We start from the raw sequence: 24,855 nt of genomic DNA, 5'->3' as shown, positions 1-24,855 counted from the left end.
ACTCCCTGTGACAAAATCTTTTTCCTCGTCTAGCGCCGGCTGAGACGTCGATTAAAACGACGTTGCAGTTGATAGGGGACCCAACTGCATGGTTGATAGCCAGCTGAATCTGATTGTATTCCCATAGCTAATTGCTTACCGTAACTAGTGGCTGTTGGGCGGGACAAGTAATATAGAGTGACTTATATGATTAGTGGTATTATAGGATATAAAAGAGCATCCTAGTCCATGTAATATAACTCTAGATATCCGTAGCCTCCGTGCTTTTCCTAGCATACCTAGGCGATAGGGCATTCTATGAGGATTATACGCCCAGCAAGTGGATCCTACAGTTGTCAAGTGGACATTAGCTTTCCAACGGCCTCCGGGATGTTGCAGATTTCCCCAGTTTGTTAGTTTCGAGCTCTTTTCTTTTTCATGCGGCTGTAAGTGCTCATAAACTCTATCAACACGTAGGGCATGAAAGTCTGTGATACAACGCCTACATGCAAGTCAGCATTCGTTTGAGATTTAACTTCATCTTGTTCAAATTCCACCAATTTGAGTTCATCTTTTGTTCAGTACAACATTGTCAGTCTGTTCGCCTAATTGACACATGAGCCTCGGTCTCCGAGCTCTACAATGGTTGTAACATCAGCTATGACGATCCTCTTAGCCATTGTGACACCAAAACATTGGCATCAGGTATTATCACAAACTGTTTACCAGTAAATAGTGGATAGTAGAAACTGGCCAATGTCATGTGGACATTTACCCGCGTGGCAAGCTGTAGCTGTCTCAGCAATAATCTCGCGTAGTTTGTTCACCTCATGTTTCGATACCAAACGGCAACGTGGAGATCTAGACTAAGCATTGGATACAAAGTCGGAAATATTCACTCAAAACGTCCCTTCCGTATGTAAACGCTGACAAGAGTGTTGCATTTTGCTGTAACTTTGCATGCTCGTATCTCAATGCAACCCCCAGTTTTGTAAGCCCCCTTGTAAGAGAAGAAAAGCATCAAGATCCTCACCGCGTTTAAAATCACAAACAGACCAACCAACCTTCCAGTCTGGGAATACGGTCAAGAAAAAATGTTTTATCTCAAGATTCTGTGAAATTTCATTGGTATCTATTCTCCTTCGCTAACTCGTCCAATCCCCAAATCGGCCTGAGACTGCCAACACGGCTTCTGATGCTATGGTGAAACATCCCCAGCCCGCCAGTCTCGTCTCGTCCACTGAGGCTGAGGAGCTGATGTACACTTATTGACACCCTATCCGATAACAGCCCGGATCAGCAAAGTCCCGACAGACTTAGGAAGAACAAACTATGCTTGGCAGTTTGAATAACGGGAAACAAAAAAGCCAATTTGATAATCCTGGGTTTGACCCTCTTCTCAGGATTTTCAAGGCTGGCCTCAAAGCCCCGTCGAGATAATCCTCGCCACGCGAGAGGCTTACGCTGTGTTTGATCAGATTGGTAAACGGCCAGTGGCTGGGCGCCTACTGTTCTGTAAACGAGGGTTTGATGCTCATCTTGGCTGTAGATACATGTTGGAGATAACGAGCTTGTTGTCATGCAGTTTGGACTGGTGGATCATTTCCAGTGAAGGTCTTCCGCCACTTGAGCTTCCATAGCAGAGCGGATGAACTGTCGCATGCCCGGGGACTCAACATTGTCTCCGGACATAGCTGTATCGAAGCCAGGTTGTTGATGTTCGCAACATATGCGCTGTCCGGTCTGGAGAACCTTGGTCCACTCATCCGGGGTGAAAGCGCCCTCACTCTCCGCCAAGAGCAAGTCATCGTGAGAAGTGAATCCGAGAACGTGCACTGACTTCGCGTGATCAATATCTACGGCGCTTGGATCGACGATGATGTCCTTGCCCTCCTCCTCGGGAATGGCAAGTAGAGTTGCTGCGCCGATAGTCTTCAGAGGAACTGCGGCGCTGAGAAGTCCTAGGATCGCTGTGTGGAAAAGTGCAGGAATGATGGGTAGGTTCTTTGGTAAACGTCAGCTCAAGGGTATCTCTTCTGTTTGACATCTCAACCTACCAATTGGGCTTGATTGATCTTTGCATTGACGTATGCATTCTCGGGTGTCTCGGCCACCTGAAGAGTGATCTGAATCACAGATCGAGGAAAGTCTCTCACAGGGATGAGCTGCCTGAGCGCAGCCTGCATGATGGACTCAAGCTGTCGCTCACGGGTACCTGTAGTTGCGACACGAGTCAGTATGAGGATCTGATACTATCTGTAACAAGACATGTTACGCACCTCCTACGCCAGCGGCGGGACGAACAATGACGTCCACCAGAGCCTCAAAGGCGTTCTCGTCTCGTCTCTGGGCCTCGACAGGGCCGTTGACTGCGGCTATCACGGCATATCCACCGTATGAGAATGTCGCAGAGCCGTCGGACTTTGTGAGATGTGAAAGCTCGGCTGTGGGTTCGATGGGAGCCATTGTGATGTCTTGATTTGGTGTTTGAAACGACTAAGTTTTGGTCGTCTTGTAAGGCTGGGAAATTTTCCTAGGTCCCTTGAGCTATGGCCCCGCGCTGCGTCAGGTGGTATATCGGATTATCTTGGTCAATTGAAGTGAGTGAGAATTATTGAGCGTGAGAAATTATGAGATTAGAATGAAGCTATGAGAATGAAGCTATTAAAATTCACCTGAGAAAAGAAAAATGTTCTATGAGTTGGTTTGTTACTCGCTGTGACATGAAGATAGTGGGGTCGGTCTAGAAGCTACCCGTAAAGGTTGCTGCCAATCAGAGCTCCATAACTTATGCCATGCAGCCTCTCTCGGTATTAACAATCCAACTTCAACCTACCAACAACATAACCACAACTTGTACACAAAATGACTTCACAAGCTCCTCCTCAGTATGCATCACCACAAGGTGCAGCAGATTCAGCGGCGTCATCGATACCAAATCTCAAAGACCGACTCCCAAAGCTCGAACCCCGAAAGCGACGTTCCGGCCCCTCCAATCCTACTCCCATCCCCGAGACGCCCGCTCTACCCACGCCACCTGACACCTCCAACTGGACGTTCAAGACGCCTTCACGACGAATTTTATCGAAGAAGGACCATGACATTTTCCTCTCGTCCTCAACATATAAGCTCATCACAGCCTGGGTCTTTGCCCTAGCAGAGTCCGTAGTCGATACTCCCAACTCCGCGGTCAAGGACGCAGACTTGAGCGCCCCTGTCAAAACCATCCTACACATCCTTGACGAGACAGAACAGCTAGTGTCGAAGTCACCTCCAGATGAGCAGGGCGGTTCGAGATTTGGAAACAAGGCGTTCCGCGGTCTTCTCGAGCTTGCGCAAAAGAACAGTGCAGAGTGGCATCGCGAGATCGGCGTACAGAACGAAGATGCTATCAACGAACTTTCCACATACTTCTGCCAGTCTTTTGGCAACGGAAACCGAATTGACTACGGATCCGGACACGAGCTGAACTTCATGATTTGGCTCCTCTGCCTTTACCAGCTGGGCCTATTGAAACAGTCCGACTTCAAGCCCATCATACTTAGGGTCTTTGTGCGGTACCTGGAGGTTATGCGAGTTATTCAGATGACATACTACCTCGAACCTGCTGGATCTCATGGCGTCTGGGGTCTCGATGATTACCAATTTCTGCCTTTCCTCTTTGGTGCCACACAGCTGTTGCACCACCCATATATCACACCAAGAGCTATTCATCAGGACTTGACACTGGAAGAGTTCGGCCGCGAATACATGTACCTGGGTCAGGTGAGCTTTGTAAACAGCACAAAAACTGTCAAGGGCTTGAGATGGCACAGCCCCATGCTCGATGACATCTCATCAGCGCGATCATGGACAAAGATCGACGGAGGTATGCGCCGCATGTTTGTCGCCGAAGTCTTGGGCAAGCTTCCCGTCATGCAGCACTTCCTTTTCGGATCTCTGGTGCCAGCTGACGATGGTATGAGTGAGGACACTGGTGCCGGTGATGAGGAAGCTGCTGAAGACGATCCACATGCGGGTCATGACCATACTGGCAAAGCCCACGATGGCACCGGTTGGGGTGACTGCTGTGGTATCAAGGTCCCGAGCAGTATCGCAGCTGCTCAGGAGATGAAGAAGAGAGGCATGAACCAGGGCCTGCGACGAATTCCTTTTGATTAATGTAAATCATAAGGAGCAGGAGCTTTGATGTTAGAGTCACAGCTTTGACGAGATATCATGTACTATTGTTACGTTCATAATGAATAACGACGAGACACTTCCTATCCAACTTGTTCCACTACCTAGGCACAGTGATTGTACATGTCGACAGCTGTTACATCAATACTATCGTGATGGCTTCTTCCAGCTCTACGAAAACTAGGTACTAAAGCAGGTATGATGCCAGGGCTTCGCAAAAGTTGTTCTCTGAGGCTTAGGGTATAAAAGAAAAGTAGCCTAAATGCTAACCTAAGCTATCATAAAGTTGCCAGACTATTTCATCTCTTAGGCTCTCGTCATGCATTTGTCAATACTCGTAAGTCTCACTCCTGGTTGCGTCAACCTTCTCATGTTGTTGGTGTTAGTTGCGTGACGATGACCAGAGTAAGAGAAATGATATTCAATCATAAGGGAAACTCAAAAAGCCATAGAGATTCTCTAATTGCCCCTTTACTTGTTTTGATCTCTGCTAATTTATGATGGGAAGGAGGCAGTCCGTTGGCAGTCGCGGTATCCTGCCTAAATAGCCCGCGCAGTGACAGGCAAGTGAACAGAAGTTAATCTACCAGTGCTGTCCACTGCCTTCCATAACAGAAGCGGGAATCTGCAGTGAGAAGTCGCTCTCCTAGCCTCCTCATCACAGCAGGCAGCCAGCTGCACTTGCGGTCATTCTCCTTCCCCTTCTCTTCCCCACCTCTCGCTCTTTCATCCACCTTCAACCACTCAGGATTTAACTAAACTCTCGTTCTACCTTCTTGAGAACTACGAGTGTCCCAGCTTCCGGAGAGTCCTTCTCGATCTTTTCACTTACTCCTTGAGGTACTCATCAGGGTGCTCTTTGTTGTGGCCACTGCTAGCCAGCCTCCAAAGAAAGTCAGAGATTAGCGAAGAACCCAACACTACCCAGCTCCTCTTCTTTTATCTTCTCATACATCTTCCTCGCACATCCCCCCCTCGCTGTCTTGATCGGTACGTCGATTTGAACTTTGCGCTTACTGTCTATCATCTAACAACTATTAGCTGTCGCAATGGACGAAGATCACGAAAGTTTGGAAGCCGATTCTGTCGCACACAACACTAGTGTGCTGGAGTTCGGATTAGGGGCTCGTAATGAGGCGCGCGACCGTTCGGCAATTCAGGCATACAATCGCCGATACCTCACCGTAAAGCCTATATTCCCACCAGACAAAGCTGTTAGTGACGATGACGATGGAGACGACAACGAAGACGACGATGAAGACTACAATGAAGAAGACGATGAAGAAGACGATGAAGAAGACGATGAAGAAGACGATGAAGAAGACGATGAAGAAGATGATGAAGAAGACGACGAGAACGACAATGTTGACGCTGAATGCGATTTCAGTGTCTATCTTGAACAATACCTCAAGAAGAATAAGGGGGCATGGAACAACTATCCTCCAGATGTGAGAAATTGGCCTCTTATCCGCTACACAGGTAACGCAAAGAAGAAGTGGCCTCAGAAGATGGCCATTGAAGCTGCATACCGCTGTATCAAAGACGCAAATGCACTGCACACGGAGCTATTGGATGACACAGTCGAAATCATTAAAAAACACTACAATTCGCAGAAGGGGAAGAAGAGTTCTCAGAAGAGGAAGAAAGATTCTCGCTCTTATGAAAATGAATACAGCCTAGTCAGAACCACCAAAGCTGCATGCGAGAAGGCATGGCAGGCGTACTCTGGGGCTAAAGTGCACCAAAGGCCATGGGAACATATTATCCCACGACATGCACGGATTTTAGCGTGTCAATTCGTGGCGAAAAACGGGCAAATCAACAGTTCGATTGCCACTTACTTAACTGCCATGTCGCTGCCTCACCTTCTGCGGGTCAGAACTATCAGGACTATCAACACTGGAGATAGAGACGAAGACGGAGAAGTCCGTAATTTAGCGTTATCAGCCGTCAATACAGCTGCCAATGCGCTTAAAGCGACTGAAGCAAACGAGGAGATGTTTAAGAAGAGGACTGCGAAGCCTTTCCAGGCTTTGACAGTTTTGAGAGATGAAGTTATTGCTATAGATGCTAGGGTCGATACTCTCGAAGAGAAACTCGGCAAACAACCAGCTGAGCTTAAGAAGGAGCTTAATGAGGGATTCAAGGTGGAACAAGCTCGTCTCAAGGAGGAACTCAAGAAGGAGCTTAGGGAGGAGCTCAGAGAGGAGCTTAAGAAAGAACAAGACGATCTCAAGGGTAAGTTGGACAAAGACCTCGCTGAGTTCAAAAAGACACGACTGGGCAAAGGGCAAGTGACCAGGGCGAGTTCCACGCTTCCTACTCTTACTTCTACGCCTAATAAACGTGGTTCTACCTCAAGTGAGTCAGGACCAACAAAGAAGAGCAAGCTGGATTCGAGCCTTTTCGATTTCACTAAAGAATAAAGTGTGAATTACGCGAAGGTTTAAGACAGGCTGGAATCATTAATCGCGGAAGGAAACGAAAGGAAAGAATAGTTGCTTTAAACACTGTTAATGAGTTAGCAGTAGGAAAGTTGCTAATACGAAATGTAATACGAAATTACATTACCAATTATCAATCTTAAAGGGGGGATTCTGTGCCTTATGGTCAGCTATGTGACTTGGTTTCTGCAACGCTATTAAGATAGCGGTATGCAGTTTAATATGAAAGGGCCGGGTCTTTGACAAAGCATAGATCTCTCTATCTGTATCTATGATATCGGATCCTCTGAGAGAGGCAGAGAGATAAGCATATGAGAGACTACAGCTAGGGTATTTAGCAATGTGCGGTCACTACGGATATCAGACTACTTTGAACCCCCAGACGGAACGAATAATATGATTGCGTGCGTTCCTACAAGTTCAAAGAGACACTACTGATAACAATGAATCAAAATACATAACCAGCTTCCAACTTTCGTGTTCCAGCTATTTTCAAGGATCGTCAGCAAATTTGTTGCACCAAGCATAGATGAAATTAAAACGACTACCAACGTAATCAGTTGTCACAAATAATAATGACAGGCAAGTAAACATTCTAGTCAAGGTGGTCAGGCAGGTGGGTGATAGAAGCATTATCCTCTAAGTCTTAGGGCGCCAAAATAAAGTAGCCTAGGTGCTAGTCTAAGCTAACATAAAGTAACCAAAGCATTTCGTCTCTTATGCTTTTTGAGGCCAAATCTTCTGATAGCCTGAGGTCAGGATAGCCGAAAGCAACCGTTACAACCTCTCAAAGACGGTGAGTCTTTGAACTGAACTGGAGAAGGTTTTCCCTACCTCATGGTATTCAGATATGTGGTCTGATAATAGCAAAGGTATTGGGATACGACAGTCGAGTTTCTCCGTCGCCAACTCGATAGATGTCCCCTTTAATTAAGCTCATTGCTTTTGGTGACTATTCTTGACTTTAATTGAATCGCTTGATGGCAGTGGGCCACATCACAAGGATCTAAAGCCGTCTTGGACTCGGCCTCTACATCTAAGTAGCAGTTGTGGTACAACTGAAAGGTGACAGATGACAGGGGAATCGAACACGGACATGGCATCTCATGGACCCATTCCTTAAGATATCTCTTGCACTATACCATGAGAACGTGACCTTTCTTTTCGGTATTCATTTAATCACATGCCATATCTCGTATAGTCTCGTGTTTCAGAATAGTCTTCATCTATCCTTGATCTCCGGCTCTGCTGATCGTACAATCCACCGAACTCGCAGCCAATATGACGTGTAAGGTTGTATCAAAATCAAGTTACGTATCCCCATATCCCTATCCACCATGGCTATTGAAAAGCATCCCGTGTATGCGGAGATTATTAATGATGGGGGAAAAAAGGAAAGAATATTTGCTTCAAATAGACAAAGGATACGCAATAAGAGATGAAGGAACACTGCCTTCTAATTTAAGCTTCAGGTGACAAAAACAAATCCTAAGATTGGATCCAAAATTGTTCATGTAATTAATTTATTTTGTATCTTATCTTTTTGTGGGAGTTGAACTGCTTTGATAGATCTTGCATGCCGACTACCCTGGACCATATTACTGGAGAACTGAGATCGAAGGATGAATAGAGTCAAGCATGCATACTCCGGAGTATCTGATTGGGTACTACTTAATATGTAGACATCGTGATGAGTTAGCGGTGAGAAATAGTTGCTAATACGAAATGTGATACGAAATTACATTATCAATTGTCGCCGTTATGACAGTCTCCAGTTGTTCTCTCAGTACTAACTTACCGCATATTGATTCCGCGATGAATCATCCGAACTTTTCTACTGTTGTCAAGCCCTGGTCCATGTTTTCTTTGCTCTGCCGTTCTGTCCCTCACCTGAAATCGAGCTTATGCGTACGACGTATCTACGTAGTCAAGGTAGCATTGGATGCATATCAATCATGATCCACCTTGTAACATTGCCAGGACTGCCAGTTTAGCTGCTTAGCTGCTGTCAAAAAGGCTGGGCAGATCCCAGTATTTCCGGTTTGGGTTCAGGACCCATCAGATCTCCAGGACCAGCCAAGGAACCACGACAGGGTAAAAAGGCTCACTTTGCAGAGAATGTAACTCCAGCCAAAAAAGCGCATCTCAAATGTCAGATATGACAGCTTCACAAGAGCAACATACCCTGGAAAAAACGACTGAAATAGTGGCGCTCCGGGTTCCTGCGGCAGCGAGGTTGCCACAGAATTAGAGTCGAGTTCGTCGCACTTGCGACAACAAGAGACACCAAGGATGCATCATGCAAGAAACTGCTCATTTCTATCTTTTTGTTGGCAGACAGGAAGGAGGCTCTTACAGTAGCGTTGCGAAACGTCTATGATGTGCTTTTTATGTTTCTCGGGGTCGTTCGCCGTTCCCGCTCGCGTGGCCCGGGCCAGATCCGCATAGTCTAACGGCGAAAACAAGAGGGAAGAAGAAAAGAGGCTAGAGACAGACAGGGACAGGGCACCGTGGTGAGTGGCTTGCAGATAGAATGGGGCCTGTTCAGTGGGGTTGACGTGAGGGATGAAGAATGATGTTCTTGACTTGGCCATGGTCGAATCGTACAGTAAGCATCAAGCAAGGGAGTAACAGAGATTTAAGCGATGAAAATTCTGTTGAATCTCGAGGGTTCCATGGATCTATGAGCAAGATTAGCGAAATTCAAATCTTGTATTATGTTCATTCGAGGGATATTTACAATGAACTGCCTCTTTTGGTATATCTCTGTATGCGCAAAGACATGTATGTAAGGTACAGTACGTATGTACCTGTGCAGCTGCCGGCACAGGGATGACCCCATCACTACAATGTCGGTCAGATTCTGGGTTACCATCAATCTGACATTTCCTTACCGTCGGTACCGCTGCTACTGTAGGAGGGCAGCATCCGTTCCCAAGATCCAGCACAGAGTGCTTATGCTCTAGATTGCAGGCATACAGTGACCAGTCAACTCATTTAAACCACCAATAGAATCTTCAAGGCTTTGTGAACAAGACGAGGACATCGAGACAAAGGCCAGAGCTAGGTTGCACCAAACTAGCTTCACAATGCCGGGGTCACTGCTGCGGCCTGCCGTAGGTCGCTGGTGAAATGGTTTCCTCAGCATGACCACAGACCTGACACAGCACAACGTTAAGTGAGATACCAGTCATAATCGGATCACGCACTCAAGTGAGGATTGTGGGAGGAGTACGTCAAGCCGAACCAAGATCGCTTATCTGGTCCAAAATTTCTGATATATCGACCAGAGATTCACCGAAACCCTGGAATATCAGTTTGCAGTCCTCACAGTACGGGCGATAGATCTCAATAATTTCAGCTTGGCTCGTCGCGCAAATCGGTCTTGGAGCTTCAGGTTCAACCACCTGCTTGTACTTCTTTCGGTGGTGGCTTGAAGCGGTTTCATACACGTATGAGAACAAGATCGTTTGTACATAAAGAGTGTGAGCCTCTCGCTCTCAAGTCTCACAACAGGCAGCGGCGAGCCTCCGAAGTGTTTGACAACCGGCCCACATCCAAGATAGCATGTCAGTATCACAGGGAAATACCAGTTTCGAAGATAGCATAATAACAACGTGTCTGGCAGCAATGCAGACAGATTGCCAGGCGACGAGGGATCGCCAAGGCTGTCACTATCAGTAGACCGGACCCAGTATAAGAGAGAAGGGTTGGCATAAGGGATTATGAAGGGCGCTCAGATGAGAGATGTGGTAGGTGGTGCATAATTATTCTCCCTTCTTGCCACTCATGGTCTGGACATCTAGTCATTTTATGAATTGACTCAAATCAGATGAGACATTGAGAAGCTGGCAGCTTCTTTAGAATTGGTCTGACTCCGTGAGGCTGTGAGCAATCCAGGCTCGTATGACCCAAAAAGCAAGGGAGACTCTGGTCAGTGAACCCAAATGTCATTAGCGGGGTAGATACGACTCGGACCCGATGCATCGAGGTCTTTTGATTGACGGGATTGAGTCCTGAAAAAGCTTAGCAGAGACATTGTTCAAGGCGAGTTATGTGAGAACTGATGAGAATTCTTTCGCGGATGCAGTTACAAGGCGGAACCATTATCCAGGTTAAAATGCATACCATGTTGCCTGAGAATGCTCGTGCAATCGCTACTATGGTGGGGAACAGTAAAGTAATTAGTCTCCAAGTCTTTCAAATCTGGTCCCATGACTGTTCAGAGCTGCACTGGGGCAATATAGTTGGAAGACGGCAGTTCTGGTTGACAGCCGGTTCATCTCTTGCTAGGCCATTACGTCGATGCCGCAAGCCTCGGCACCAAGCGTAACTGAACAAGGGTATGCGAAGCTAGACGCACCACTCAACCAAGGGGAGGTCAACAGGGGCCTTCAATCCGAGGACGAACAGTCGCACGGCCATAGCAGGCGGGGAGCCCATGCGTTCTACCCACCAGCATCAGCCAATGAACAAACATGCAAGAGACAAAAGAAGCAATCTGATCCCCACCTCCCAGGGCCCTGAGTGATAAGGACAGGGGCACGCTGAAAGGTCACATTCGCGATCCGGCTCAGCAAGCCTGAGCAACTTGAGAGATTCCCGCAACGAAACGTAATTTTTTTCCGTAGACAGTAATAAATTGCGAGCCCTTTTGGGTAGGCGGCGAGAGACTTTATAAAAGCCGGATGATGAGGCGAGGCTCTGCTAGTCCACCGGTGACCGTAAGCCTTGTTATGTTTTCTTCGTGTATAGCATCGCACTATCAACCTCGATCAAGTTCTGGTTTTTAGTATTGAGTGCATGCTGAACATAAAGCCGTCCCTAAAGTGAGAAGATTCGAGTCCTGGCTACTTGGAACACGGCCCGAGGAGTCTCAAACGTTGATTGGTATACATTGTCAGCCTGGAGCTACCTGTCAGTTTGCCATGAGTATTTCTTACCAAGTATTTGGTGAGGGTGATAGCGGAAGGTACGCGCGCTGCTGCGGAAGTTTCATTTTGTAACCCTTGTGGCATGTACCGTAGTATTGTAACAGACTTTTGTGAAGTCTCGTCCGTTGTTTTGTCATCCGGTACTTGATCAAGTTCGGTTGGGGGCACAGACCGAAGATATGTCCGTGCATTTTCATGGTTTCGGCAGAGTCCTAGTCGAAGATCTGCCCTCTAGTAAATGAGAAACTAGACAGCAAGAGAATGAATATCCAGGGCGACTCCAACTAGGATACTGAACAGTAGGGCGGGTTTGATAGGAAATGGAGGATCCATCCATGGTAGGAGATCCCTAGACCAGGCAAGATGTTAATAATCCAACACTCTTGAAAAGAATTTGGGTAGTTTGACTTACTGATGTATCTCCCTTGCTCGGACTTACAGTCAACTTTGCGCAAGCTCATAAGAATCCACCATTCGATCCAGCAATTTACGTTTCCTTGTGCTCAGGACTTTCTGATGGCGATCCAACCGTGCATGCCCCGTGGTAATCATAGTGGTCCGAGGCCAAAAGCTGCCAAGGGTCTGCGCGTTCATGGCCAGAAACTGTTTCGGTCACAGCGCCACCCTGCGAGAGAACTACTCTGCCAATTTGACGATAGACTATCCGCAGTCGTCCAGGGAGTAAAGGGTCCAAGACTCCAAGTCTAGGGGTCCCGAGATGACGTACGACGCCCTAGACTACAGAAAACCAGTCCAGCGTTGTGTAAGGTAAAATGACAATCACGAGATAAGCTACTCTGGGTAGGATTTGGCCGGTCTTCAACGGTTGACAAAGGCTGATCCTGATAAAGGGTTTTCAACTTTTGGCTGTTGTCGCGACAGTATTGAACAAGTCGTGTATAAGCGCATATAAAGGGTAAGTAGAATCCTAGTTCAAACCGTATCAATTTCAACTGAAGAAAAATGTTGTCCGTGACCACGGAATGCCACGCATATTGGTTTCCTCGCCTGAAGATTTGAGAGAATCTGGATAGGTCCAGGGTCATGGGTAGAAATAGTTGACTGCGCTAAGCCAAAGATGGCTCACTATAAGGAGAAGCCATCCACCGTTAGTCAGGACTAGGGACTAGGGCATGGTGTCGTGGGATATCCGGGGAGAAAACAAGTCCAACGTCTGATCTCTCGGGGAGAGATCAAGAAGCCGTGCTCCCTGCAGTGACTTTGGTGGTACCCTTAATCGGCACTGCCTGGCCCGTGGTATCGTTGTTTCGTAAATGTCCCTAACATCATCAATTGGTTCCGGCCTCCTTTCGAACAAAGGGTATTTGAAGAGGGTGGTAGCATCAGTAGCAGCGCTCATGATTCGTTGTATATAAAGACAAAGTGAGTAAAGTAGTGGTATGTGCAAAGGAGGCAGACGAGTAAGAGAGTCCGGGTATGGTTTTTCTTCCTGAGGGCTGTCACTTGAATCGAGTCCTTTCTTGAATTACTCTCGGCAGCCCGATTTGATAGATCGGATCCAGACAAAGGAGTGTGGCTATCCATCCTTAGGAATCTGAGTGAGCACTCCCGTTTCTATCAAATGTCCGTGGCGTCACCGGTTCTCTTCAGTAATGAAAAGCAAGAACAGTAGCATCCGGACATCGGATGGTGGTATTTCGTTGATTTGTATCCGTATGCACTGAATTGTAACAGAAGAGAGGCTAGTCGACTGCCTGGCTTGGCTTGGCTACTAGGTATTGAAGGGAGCTGGTCCTGGAGCCAGTTCGTGTAGTAGGTCGCCCTGGTTCAAGCAGGGAGAGGACCTAATGAAAGGGACGGGAGTGAAGGGAGTGTGGGGGCGCTAGCTATGGGTGTGCTGGGGCCCAGCCAAGCCTGCCTAAGTGGGCGGGGAACCAACTAGGGCGCTGCTAAATGATCCCTGCCCCTGATCCCGCAGCAGAGAGCAGCAGAGCAGCCACAGACGTTTTGCGGTACCAACGTTGAAGTGGGAATTCCTTGGTGGGCGTTGGATGTTTATTTTAGTTTAAAGTCGTCCTTTGTCCCAGACTGTCTCTCATGGTGATGCTAATAGAGGAGAACGAGATTCTTTCTGTTTGAAACCTTTAAGATTACTGCATTCCAACGGCTTCAAATTTGTTTGTTTTCTTGTTGTCTTTCCGTATCTCCACGAAGGAAGTCGCATCGCAGCAGCAACGGCAACGGCAGTAGGAAAGATCTAGGTACCGTTTGTCCTCGGTGGTTCCTTCCTTGTACAATCCAAACACCAGACTGAGGTTCCTTCCTTCGAACTACTCTCGCTCCGTTGCACCTGCTGTGCAACCTTTCTTGCATCTTACCGACTTGCATTACTTTACTCCTACACCTCGCACACAATTAGTATACTCCCTTTCTATCTATTACTTGCAGCTTCCAGTATCAGCATCGATATCGCCTGCTACAACGCCGGAAGCACAGCTTCCTTGTGGTGGAGCTTACACGGCGAAAAACATTACAACACACGGCACCAAGCAGAGCAAAGGAGGCAAGCGCATGATATCACGGTGTCAACCTCGACTCTGACACTCTCGATTCACATTCGATTCACCTTTGACGACCTTTCACCAACAAAGCACTTTTCACACAACGAATTCATCATAGGATTTCGAGTCGCTGCACTTGCCCTTGGGGCCATGAACGATTCCGCTCCGCATCCCTCCCTCCTCGTCACTGTTTGATACAGTTACACCTGAATAAGCATCGAATATATCGCGCCATTCAGCTTTAATTCCAGTCTGAACTGTTTTGCCTTGATCTCACAAACACCAATTTCCACCACAAGTGGCTCTGATTCACCCCAAGCGTCACCCCGGCGCACTTCTTCACGCGTCCTTTCCTCCATTCAGAGCTTTTCATCAAATCAAACCCGGTATGTAACAGCCAATACTTCTCTTCTCGTGCACCTCCAAGCACGAGGCAGCCCTTAGGTTCTGTCCCAATTCGCTAACACCATTTGATCCAGGCATCCTGCACAACATCGACTTCACTTACTCACCAACCAAGGTTCAATATGGCCAATGGTTTTGGGAGCCTCGAGCGCTTCTTCGCGAAGAAGGAGAAGAAGACTTCAGCTGCCACAAGCAACCATGTACAGCCAATTCCTACCCAGCCAGCTTCTGCCCCTCCTACTATACCTCAATTCCCTTCGCCTTCATTTATCCGCCCAAAGACTAGCCGGATGGCTGCACGAGAGGAGTTCAGAAAGCAGCCTGCGAGCCGACACCCTTCTTTTCCCGGTCCTGTTTCTCCTCATCGAGTAGACTTCTCAGATGCTCAAAGTCCTACATGCCTGTCGGGTCCTCAACCGTCACAATACTCTCCTCTTAATTCCTCCATGCCTGAAAAGTCCTTTCTAGGCGACTTCAACGTTTACCAATTCCCTCGACCCCCAACCAGCCAAGGGGGAACTTCCGCCTCATCTTCTACTCGCGATCCGAAATCATCGATGGAAGCGCCTAGTGAGCGCAGCCTTCCCCTTCGACGCCCAAGAAAGAAAGCGTCATGCAGTTCGCGGCTTGAAACACCGCCCTCATCAGATTTGGAAGACGAGGGTACCTCTAGCCCTCTCTACTTCCGTAACAAGAAACTTCCAGCACTGCCCCAGCAGAAGCTTCCAACCCCCGAGTCTTCTCCAGAACTTCGTCCCCTTCATATCGCACAACTAACAGCATCGAAATCGATCGACATCCTCAACAAGGCTGTCTACAGAGATATCCGACGCCATTTTACCAAGAATTTGGAACAGCAACAAGTACAGAAAGCTTCCAATTTCACCTACCAGGAGTCTTACACGAACAGGCTCTCTATCAGTAGCTCTACTCTTCGAGAACCAAACTTCAATGAGTTCTTTGAGCTAAGTGATGATGACATTGCTGAGTCGGCTCTGGAGGAGGCAGCAGATGGACCAGAAGCACCCATTCCATCCACCCCTTACTCTCCTACTGGATCCAATCGCTCTTCTGTACTGGTATTGACTCCCCCACCTCATGCTAGCAAACCTGCTGTCATTGGCGCTTTCGAGGCGGCTAGAATTGCTGCCCGCTACGACTTCGATTTCATTTACGTCGTCAACTTATGGACGGATCATTCTCAGGCGCAGACCGGTGTACAATCTCCAGGAAAGAAGTTCAAGCCCTTGGCCGGTCGTCTTCTTGCTTCCTATGGAATGGAGAACCTCCACGCGCCAATGCAGATATCAACTGCAAGCCATCGAAAGATGCTAAAGACCTCGGGATGGATTGAGTATCGGCCTCAACACTTCAGGGATGACGAGTTTGCGCGGGGTTATGCCCATGCCTTTTACACCGGCCATGGCACGTCGAGAAATTCTGCCTCTTCATCAGCTTCAGTGCAGCTCACGAATCCTGATCGCGGAATTGTCTTCGCCGCGTACCGTGTACCACGATCCGACGGCACTCTAGCGTGTACCAAGTCTGATCTTTCCAACCTACACAAGGATGCAGAGGCACTTGTTGAGATGCTCGTCGACATCAACGAAACAAATCAGCTGCGCGAGCCCCGATCCCCTTCTCATCAATCGGAAGAAACCGGCCCCATGCCAACACGAAGGTTCGGTATCTGCGAAGTCAACAACAGCGAACATCCTTAGCAAGTCTTGCTACAATGAGACATGTTTTCATGACATCATTTCTTTTGTTATTTCTGCGAGCAAGCCGAGCTTTGCGATGACACGACGCGGAATCTTATTTTTTCTTTGCACTCGAGATACCTCAATGGGCGGTCACAATTGTTTTCATTGCACGTTACGATCATGAACAGGCGCCAGGGTTGCTTTTGGCAGGCAGGTCATGCATGTATATCGGCTCAGATACGGGGGATGCGATGATGGAACTCGAGGACAGACACGTTGTTAGACCTCGTACGAGGAGACGATAGTTTGTCATTTTTCTGTCCATCAGTGGACAATGTGTGGATGAAAAATATGCGACACGGTTGATGCTTGATGCATCATGGTCAAAGAACGTTAATGAGCCTTATGTCAAAACCAACATGTTCAACCATAATAATACAAATGATCAAAAACGCTTCTGTTGCATTTTTCTGATTTTCTTTTTGGTAAATTTCAGTGACACGTTATCCTACATACTAGAAAATAGGAGATAGGCTGTAGTGATTCCTTCTTCAGATGTAGAGTTGAGAAGTGGAAGCTACCTCCTGGATACCTCCTAGATGTGGATGCTACTGGCTTACGGGTAGTTGCGAGCAGTGTTGCTAATGAGCTTCTGCTCTTACTGGTACCTTTCTGTTCTGAATCACTGTCAAAGTCGTATGTACCTAGTCCTAGGAGAATTGGCTGTTGAGAGTAAGAGACGAAATATTTTGGTCACCTTATGATAGCTTAGACTAGGTCTTAGGATACTTTATTTTAATACTCTAAGTTTTATAGGATATTTCTTCTGTTACCACACGGAGACTTGGGTGAAAGGTTCATGTGAATTCATCTACCTTACTCTCTCATTCCATCATAATCCAAAGCGATTTTCTTCATCCATTGATTGGCCTGGAATTCTTTGCCCTAATTCGACATTGTATTGGGCGAGGAAAGCTCGACCTGCCCAAAACTGAAAAGACCTTCGTTTTACTTCCCCTTTTTCTCCCCCTAGACCAATAAGAGACTTGCTGTATACGATGTTCTCAATGACGAGCATCAACCACTCTAAACTCATCCGCTTCTCACCCATTCTTGGTACTATTCATCCCTTTTTATCAACTGACGAAGTCATACGAGGGTGACCATCGAAGCTGAAAGGACTCAGTTACGAGCCACAAGATCGAAACCGCAGTTGGCTTGGTTCACGAGACGTCTGATGTGCGTAGAAGCAGTGGTAATGTCGTGCATTCCACCACTAAGATACCTAGTCGCAACTCTGACGGACTTAGCATCTGCCCAGGCGATTCCTTCGTCTTTGTCAATGTCGCAAAATCGATCCCAATCATAGTCGACAACACTTATATTGTCTTCGCCCTCGACCGGACGCAAGCAACCAAGTCGTGGAGTTATGTTGTTCTGCATAGCCTCCTCGCCGACTCGAAGATGTTCAAAAACATTCTGGATAGCCTGGTCCTTCTTGTGCCAGACCACAGGCACGCTCGGGTCACGCTCAGGATGGAGGTTGATCACAAGTCGTCGGTTGGCCCCCTCCAGGACCCATTTCTTGAAGAAAACCTCCCTGCCTTTCTCAGGGCTCACGTAGCAGCCTTTGACGCCGTCCCACTCGCCGGTTCCGTCAAGATCGAAGATTGAAAGGCTTGGCTCCTGATTTCGGGTAGTTGATTTGATGATGTAGAGTTTACGCTCTTTGTTGTTGGTGTTTTGGTTGTTGGCAGACATGATGGGTGATCAACGAAGATAGGGGTATATCTGACGGTCGATGTGTCGGGTCCTGCGATGACAGAACAATCCAGATGGATTTCAGAACGCAACCTCAATGTAATGAGTTGTTAATATAGGCATCAGAGTGAAACTTGGTTTTGAGAGAATGTTACGTTGTGTTGTATATAGCCCCTATACGTCTTAAGTGCCACAACGTCATTTGCAATTAAGCCCTGTTGGTCTGTCGTTTCGGTTTGACTCTGCTTCTGCAAAGATGTGATGATCTTGTGATGGTAATCCGGCTGGATTATGCTGATATATAAGAGGGAGAAGAATGAAGAGGAAGGTTAACAGAATGAAGAGAGCTATTTATAGATGGGATACCAGAGGCAATTTTGAACCATGGACTCGATGTCTGACTGTTGGCAACTCGGCTATATTCTAGGATCTCCCCTGATCATTACGAAACTACCGTCTACAGAAGCTGCATATAACTTGGTGTATCTCAAGTAGTTCAACCTGTATTATAGCCTCAAGCTGAAAACATTCTTCTTGCAGCCTTCCCGAGCATATGCTTACTCAGGCGTCGGAGTAAGGAAGTATATCACTGTATGGATGTCGTAGGATCGTTAAATTCAACATAGAGTATTGTTACTAGGCGGTTTTAATGTAGGCTGTATTTTCTTCATAATGCATAGTCTGACTTGCATCGCTAAGGATCCTTATCTATCTGTTAGAGCTAGTACAAAACCACACTATGAACTTGAATTTCTTATATTCCTATCATTTGGTTCTAAATGCCGTGGCTAGTAGGCATGTTGTATACTGTTAAACTAGATTTCTCAAGCACCAAGTAACAGGCCACGCTGACTGTGTATCTCAGGCAAAACAAGTCCATCTTTGTCGCGTATGTTTAAAGGCCAGCGATTTGGACAAAGTGGACAAAGGCACCAAAAGTAGACATCTAATGCAATGAATCAAGAGTTTGAAGAGGAAAACGAGGAAGTGAGTGATGACGACCTTTGCCCATTCGGAATCAGTTGATGCCTGGCTAATTATATGGAAACACTGTGAAGAATAGAGACACCGTCTTCCTTCTCACCTGTGGCAATAAGGAACATGGTTCTGATAGCCTAAGCGTATACATGTTCCTGAAAAACGAATTGTCTGCAGTTCTAAAGATTCTCGGGGGCCCAAAGGATAGTTTCCATATCATCTGTCGAATCTCGGGCGGAAGTCTGTTGAATTTAGGGAACCCTTGGGCACCAGTTTTGGTGATTGTGGTAGGGGCAGCTAAGGCAGTCGAAGGGGTTTGCGGTCCGAATTCCGCCCGGAAATGGAGTAGTTGTGTTCCTTTCTTCCTGTTAGTATAGATGTATTAGATAGAGAACAGGAAGAGGTATCGCTTACCATCAGGAAGACTGAGTGTTGTCTCCAACCTTATGTTTGGAGTCGGCACAAGCTTGCAACAAGCCGCCAGAGGACTGAGAATCGCATCAGTCACGCGAGAGTCAATCGAAGACATGTCAGACTCTGGCATTATAGTGAAAGAGTTCGCCGATATCTGGGGTTGAGTGGTAGGTGTATGTAGGATGAAAGGTTGAACGGCGTAAGATCAATCTCCGTATGATGCTTGAACAAAGCCAGGTGAAGGAAGATAGAATCCTATCTACTAGGTAAGGAGAAGTCCAGGTGGAGATGTTTCTTCTCTAAATCCAAGGCAGAAGTGTTAATTTAAGCTGGCAGTGGCAGAGTGTTTTGGCAGCTGCACGCAACTGGCGAACGAGAGACAGAAGCCTAGGAGACCACATGAATTTTACCTCTCAGGATATTCTTACCTAGGCGGGCATTTATTCCAATATTTACCATAAGTATACTCTTCTCCTAAGGCTCTTCTCACTTTGCACCTACGGAATTCACTTTACTGCCGAGTGTGCAAACAGAGGTTTGTCACCGGCCACTTGCATCAAGTTCATCAACGGAGTAAACACTGCGCATCAGACAAACAAAGAAGAGTTCATACCAGAGCCACGCAGCTTTTTTTTCTTCATTCTTATTACTTTCTTTACTCATCGCGGCTGCATCTTCGCTATGGCGGAGCCTCCTCCAAGCATGTCGACTTCGCTGCAGCTCAACAATATCCCCAAAGGCGGCTACAAAGTCACTATAACTGCCGCGGATGGTACAGTATTTCTCATTATTCGCGTACCTTCCCTTACTGATGATGAATCCCAGGCACCACGGTCTTTCATCAGGTGGTTGAGCACCCATCGCAAATCACTCTCAACATCAGCGGCACCCATCCCTTTCCAAACCAAAACGCCATACCGGCAACCACTTTCCCAAAGTTCAGTCGACTCCCTCCTGAAATTCGAGTCAAAATTTGGAATTTTTCCCTCGATCAGCCTAGAATCTTCTGGCCAAATAGGGACTATGAGAAAACGGACTGGCTGCATGGTACGAACTTCGACCACAAGCCCCCTGCCGTGCGTCAGGTTTGCCGAGAATCTCGAAAAGTATCCAATAGCCGGGGCAAATTCTTATTTGGGTCGAATGATACGCTTTTCGCGTCCCTCTGGTTTGATTTCCATAGCGACATCTTCTTCGACTATCTCAATGATAACGGCTCCTCCAAACGCTACTCAGACGAGGAGTTTGTAGACCCTGCTTTGACAGATCAAGTTCGCAATGTCGCACTCTCGTACGGTGCTCTCAACCTGGAAGCCATTAAAAGAATAACAACTGTTCTAGAGAAATATCCCAGCTGTCAAAGAATCATCTTCGTATGGAGTGGTAGAGAGATGAAACCATACGGAGACATCAGATTTTACCCTATTTCCGACGATGAGCTCCTTCGAGGCACCAAAAGGAATTGGGGTGAGATCAAGACTCGTACGAACAGAACCTGGCGCAAAGAGCGACCTCTCAGTAAAACCAAATTCACTGAGGATCAACTCCCAGTCATCGAGGCAGCAGAGTGCATATTCGTGGAAAAGGAGGAGCGCAAAAAAGAGCCAGACGCTTGGGATTATTGAAATGGGGGACGGATTCAGTCCATCGCATGTGGTTTTAGCAAATGGCGTTACTATGGTCTTGGTACTACTTATCTGCACTGTCTCAGACTCTGACAAGCAATATAAAAGAGCTTAAGGGAGAGCTATGGTACAGCTAATAGCAAATTGATTCTGAATCTCAACAAATAAACTGCCTATGTCGATGAGATGCAATACCACTAAGCCAGAGAGCATAAGAGACAAAATTATTCAGTCCCTTAGGTTCGCTTTATGCGAGTTTAGGCCAGCGTTTAGGCTACTTTATTTGGACATCCTAAGCCTTAGACTTAGAGGATCTTTTCTTATCAATAGTAAATCCTTATATAAGAACCTTACGCTACAATCACAGGACAAATTGTGAAACCGCAATATTCATTAGGTAGTTCAAGAACAAAAGGAATCGAGGGCATTCATTGAGTTTTGTGCTCTATTTTACAAGTGGCAATACGACGGGCGAATCTCCCTCAACTCATTCCCGTCGCTCCATCCAGGCGCGACCCCTCGACATGTTCCCTCCGCCTCAAGAGAGAAAAACGACAATAGATATTCGATATAGACAGTGACATCCCCAAAGGCCCCCGCTATTCTCCGCACAAGTTGCTTTTGATTATATTTAACCGAGGAAGCTCTTGACGAAAGACTGGGTAACGTCCTTGAGCTTAGCCTCTGTCTCCTTAGAGATAGCACCCTCCTTGTCAATGGTGGAAAGGAGCTCAGTCTCGTTGGTCTTGAGGTGAGCAAGGAAGTCAGCCTCCCACTTGAGGATCTTGTCGACAGGAATAGTATCGAGCAAGCCGTTGACACCAGCGAAGATAAGGGGAACCATGTCGGTAACGGCCATGGGGCTGTACTGCTTCTGCTTGAGGAGCTCGGTAAGACGCTCACCACGGTTGAGGGTCTGCTTGGTAGCAGCATCCAAATCGGAACCGAACTGGGCGAAAGCAGCGACCTCACGGTACTGAGCCAAGAAAAGCTTCAGGGAACCGGCGACCTGCTTCATGGCCTTAAGCTGGGCAGCGGAACCGACACGAGAGACGGAAAGACCGACGTTGATGGCAGGTCGAATACCCTTGTAGAACAGCTCGGCCTCGAGGAAGATCTGACCATCAGTGATGGAAATGACGTTGGTGGGAATGTAAGCAGAGACATCACCACCCTGGGTCTCAATGATGGGAAGGGCAGTCATGGAACCACCACCGAGCTTGTCGTTCATCTTGGCGGCACGCTCGAGCAGACGAGAGTGGAGGTAGAAAACGTCACCGGGGTAAGCCTCACGTCCAGGGGGACGTCGGAGAAGCAGAGACATTTGTCGGTAAGCGACGGCCTGCTTGGAAAGATCGTCAAAGATGACGAGAGAGTGTTTTCCATTATCACGGAACCACTCACCTGGATCTAGGTTAGCAGGTTTTAATTGTGAAATTGTATCAGGAACTTACCGATGGAGGCACCGGTGAAAGGAGCGAGGTACTGGAGAGGAGCGGCCTCAGAGGCGGTGGCGGCGACAACGATGGAGTACTTCATGGCGTCGTTCTCCTCGAGGGTCTTGACGAACTGGGCGACGGTAGATCGCTTCTGACCGACGGCAACGTAGATACAGTAGAGCTTCTTCTTCTCGTCGTTGCCATCGTTCCATCGCTTCTGGTTAAGGATGGTGTCAAGACCAACGGCAGTCTTACCGGTCTGACGATCACCAATGATCAGCTCACGCTGACCACGGCCGATGGGAACCATGGCGTCGATGGACTTGAGACCAGTCTGGACGGGCTCGTTGACGGACTTTCGGGGCAGAATACCGGGAGCCTTGAGCTGAGCACGGCGCTTCTCGGTGGTCTTGATGGGACCCTTGCCGTCAATGGGGTTACCGAGAGCGTCGACGACACGGCCGAGCATCTCAGGGCCGACGGGAACGTCAACCTTGGAAGTGTATTAGCTTGAGCTGTAGCGAATTGTCGTACTTGATGATAACTTACAATCTCACCGGTACGCTTGACGGTCTCACCCTCCTTGACGAGACGATCGGAACCGAACAACACAACACCGACCTGGCCGGCCTCGAGGTTCATGCACATTCCCTTGACACCGGAGGCGAACCTGAGATTTGTTAGCTATGGATGCATGACAAAGCCGCTCCATATTCGCTGAGTACGTACTCGACAAGCTCCTCAGCCTGAACGTTGGCCATGCCGTGAACACGGGCGATACCATCACTGTAAATTTAGAGTCAGCACTGAATAGTTCCCAATTGAGTTCATCCTGGACATCCGGGCTGTTAGGCGGTGCGGTGTTGGTTGAAGTCATCGTGCACCAGCTTCGCCTTGCTCCGGTTGCTCCCAGTGGAGATCCACATACCCGACGGAAAGAACACGGCCAGTCTCAGCGAGGTTGGTCTCCTCCTGGACACCACGGATTCGCTGCTCGAGGATGGAAGAGACCTCGGTGGGAGTAGCCTTGGCATCGGAGGCGTAGAATCGGGCGGCGTTGATGGAGGCGGGTGCGGCATTTCGGAGCTGGTGGTGAAAAACAAGTTAGCCGAAGTCCGAAAAAGTCCTCGACAAGTCGACAGCGACAGCGGCCCCAAACAGCTCAAAAAAGCTGAATCCAAAGTCGAAAAGGCAATCCAACTAATCAATTGAGCTCGTGGGGTAAATTGTCGATGGATGCACGATGTTGGGGGGCGCTGGTCGATGGAATTGTCGATTCGGGGCTCGGAAGAGCACGTTTTGACTTACCGCGGCGACCCTGCCAGCAGCAGAGACAGCGCCGACGGCGCGCGTCGACTGTCGAAGGGCGTTCCGGAACATATTAGAGGTATACGGGAGGTTTGGAGTTGAAAGGAGAGCAATTGCAGCCGGGTGCAATTGGGAGGAGGGGAGATTGGGGAGTGCGGTGCTGCCTTTACAGGAGAGCAAATGGAGATTTTTGAGGAGGATGGTGATGGAGAGCAGAGTCTGTCTGAGGGATGAAGTGGGGCTAGCTGCTCCGACTGCCCAATAAGGCTTCACTGCGTCTTTTTGCCTGGATATTCCGACGTAGCCTTAACAATTTCTTAGCCTCTTCCCGCCTATATTTCGGAGCTTTCAGTTTCATCCACCGAGCTGACGTCCGACAATGATGCCAGATCGAGAGGAATCTCGAAGCTTTAAAACATCACATCTATGTATTGCAGCCATCTTTGCGTATCAATTGATCCGATCTTGAAACCCTGGATCTCAAATAACCTCTTTCGTGGTCACTAGCCGACTTCTTGCATCTCATCTAACTCCCGTACCGCCGAATGATCGGTATTACCCGGGTACAGGACATTAGTTCATGCCTGAGAATTGTGGCTGCACATTCTAATGGAGCTGCGGGCCAATACCAGAACAGCTTTGATCCAGCAAGCTCTCATTTTCGTGGTGGGGTTTACGCTGGCCTGGTGACCGGCTACGGAGCAGAGAACAGGTTGGTTACAGGCTTACAGGCAAGCTACAGCACAGCAATCCAACGCTGGAGAAACAAGCTAACCAAGGCCAACTTTATTACGCCCATCAATTGATCAATAGCAAGCTTCCGTGGCTGAAGATCGAGGGCTTTCCTCCTCTTCAGCCTTGCTCCGTGGATATCCCGGCTCAATTGTATCCCACCGAGTTGTTAAATTTCGTCCTGGTAGCCTTGCCGTCTTAAACTCCTTTCCGGTGACGGACTCCCGTGTCCCCCGAGATATCAGATGCCATTAATCCGGGGTGTTTCTCCACTGGCGCAATTGGTCCCGTCATGAAATCCATCTTTGACTGACCTTTGATCAGCTGATGGTGGCTCACGCTGATATATCGTCTATACCTAGTGTGATACTGAGCATGACGGCCAGTATTTACGCGAAACTGGAAGCTGTGCAGAATTTGGTGCAGATGCTA

General features: G+C 47.8%; 6 protein-coding genes across 6 annotated transcripts; 4 read left to right on the top strand and 2 right to left on the bottom strand.

Moving 5' to 3' along the window:
- Window positions 1-1,578: 1,578 nt before the first annotated feature.
- Window positions 1,579-2,445, bottom strand: B0J16DRAFT_313756 (uncharacterized protein; the record flags this gene model as incomplete). Its single annotated transcript, XM_046125147.1, has 3 exons — window positions 1,579-1,983; window positions 2,037-2,194; window positions 2,259-2,445. 3 exons carry the CDS (start codon window positions 2,443-2,445, stop codon window positions 1,579-1,581), a joined length of 750 nt encoding a protein of 249 aa, XP_045989067.1.
- Window positions 2,446-2,794: 349 nt separating this feature from the next.
- On the top strand, window positions 2,795-4,247 carry B0J16DRAFT_296404 (uncharacterized protein). The gene has a single exon (XM_046124437.1). It carries the CDS (start codon window positions 2,845-2,847, stop codon window positions 4,138-4,140), a length of 1,296 nt encoding a protein of 431 aa, XP_045989066.1. The 5' UTR covers window positions 2,795-2,844; the 3' UTR covers window positions 4,141-4,247.
- Window positions 4,248-5,207: 960 nt separating this feature from the next.
- Window positions 5,208-6,654, top strand: B0J16DRAFT_391205 (uncharacterized protein; the record flags this gene model as incomplete). Its single annotated transcript, XM_046131923.1, has 1 exon — window positions 5,208-6,654. One exon carries the CDS (start codon window positions 5,208-5,210, stop codon window positions 6,582-6,584), a length of 1,377 nt encoding a protein of 458 aa, XP_045989065.1. The 3' UTR covers window positions 6,585-6,654.
- A 7,897-nt stretch (window positions 6,655-14,551) lies between these two features.
- Window positions 14,552-16,619, top strand: B0J16DRAFT_328167 (uncharacterized protein). Its single transcript, XM_046126197.1, has one exon. The coding sequence runs from the start codon at window positions 14,586-14,588 to the stop codon at window positions 16,182-16,184; it is 1,599 nt and encodes a 532-aa protein (XP_045989064.1). The 5' UTR covers window positions 14,552-14,585; the 3' UTR covers window positions 16,185-16,619.
- Window positions 16,620-20,000: 3,381 nt separating this feature from the next.
- B0J16DRAFT_409046 (uncharacterized protein) lies at window positions 20,001-20,944 on the top strand (the record flags this gene model as incomplete). The annotated part of the gene is made up of 2 exons (XM_046133070.1): window positions 20,001-20,091; window positions 20,145-20,944. 2 exons carry the CDS (start codon window positions 20,001-20,003, stop codon window positions 20,942-20,944), a joined length of 891 nt encoding a protein of 296 aa, XP_045989063.1.
- A 376-nt stretch (window positions 20,945-21,320) lies between these two features.
- Window positions 21,321-23,884, bottom strand: B0J16DRAFT_328164 (P-loop containing nucleoside triphosphate hydrolase protein). Its single transcript, XM_046126196.1, has 6 exons — window positions 23,692-23,884; window positions 23,312-23,469; window positions 23,113-23,169; window positions 22,933-23,053; window positions 22,399-22,876; window positions 21,321-22,348 (listed from the first exon to the last, which is right to left on the bottom strand). Exons 1-6 carry the CDS (start codon window positions 23,761-23,763, stop codon window positions 21,576-21,578), a joined length of 1,659 nt encoding a protein of 552 aa, XP_045989062.1. The 5' UTR covers window positions 23,764-23,884; the 3' UTR covers window positions 21,321-21,575.
- Between the last annotated feature and the right edge of the window lie 971 nt (window positions 23,885-24,855).

Source organism: Fusarium flagelliforme (genome assembly GCF_020744385.1).
Source record: "Fusarium flagelliforme strain FIESC 12 MPI-CAGE-AA-0113 chromosome Unknown B0J16scaffold_1, whole genome shotgun sequence".
NCBI classification, from domain to species: domain Eukaryota; kingdom Fungi; phylum Ascomycota; class Sordariomycetes; order Hypocreales; family Nectriaceae; genus Fusarium; species Fusarium flagelliforme.
The sequence above is the reverse complement of the archived record's forward strand: the minus strand, read 5'-3'. Positions and strand labels throughout refer to the sequence as shown.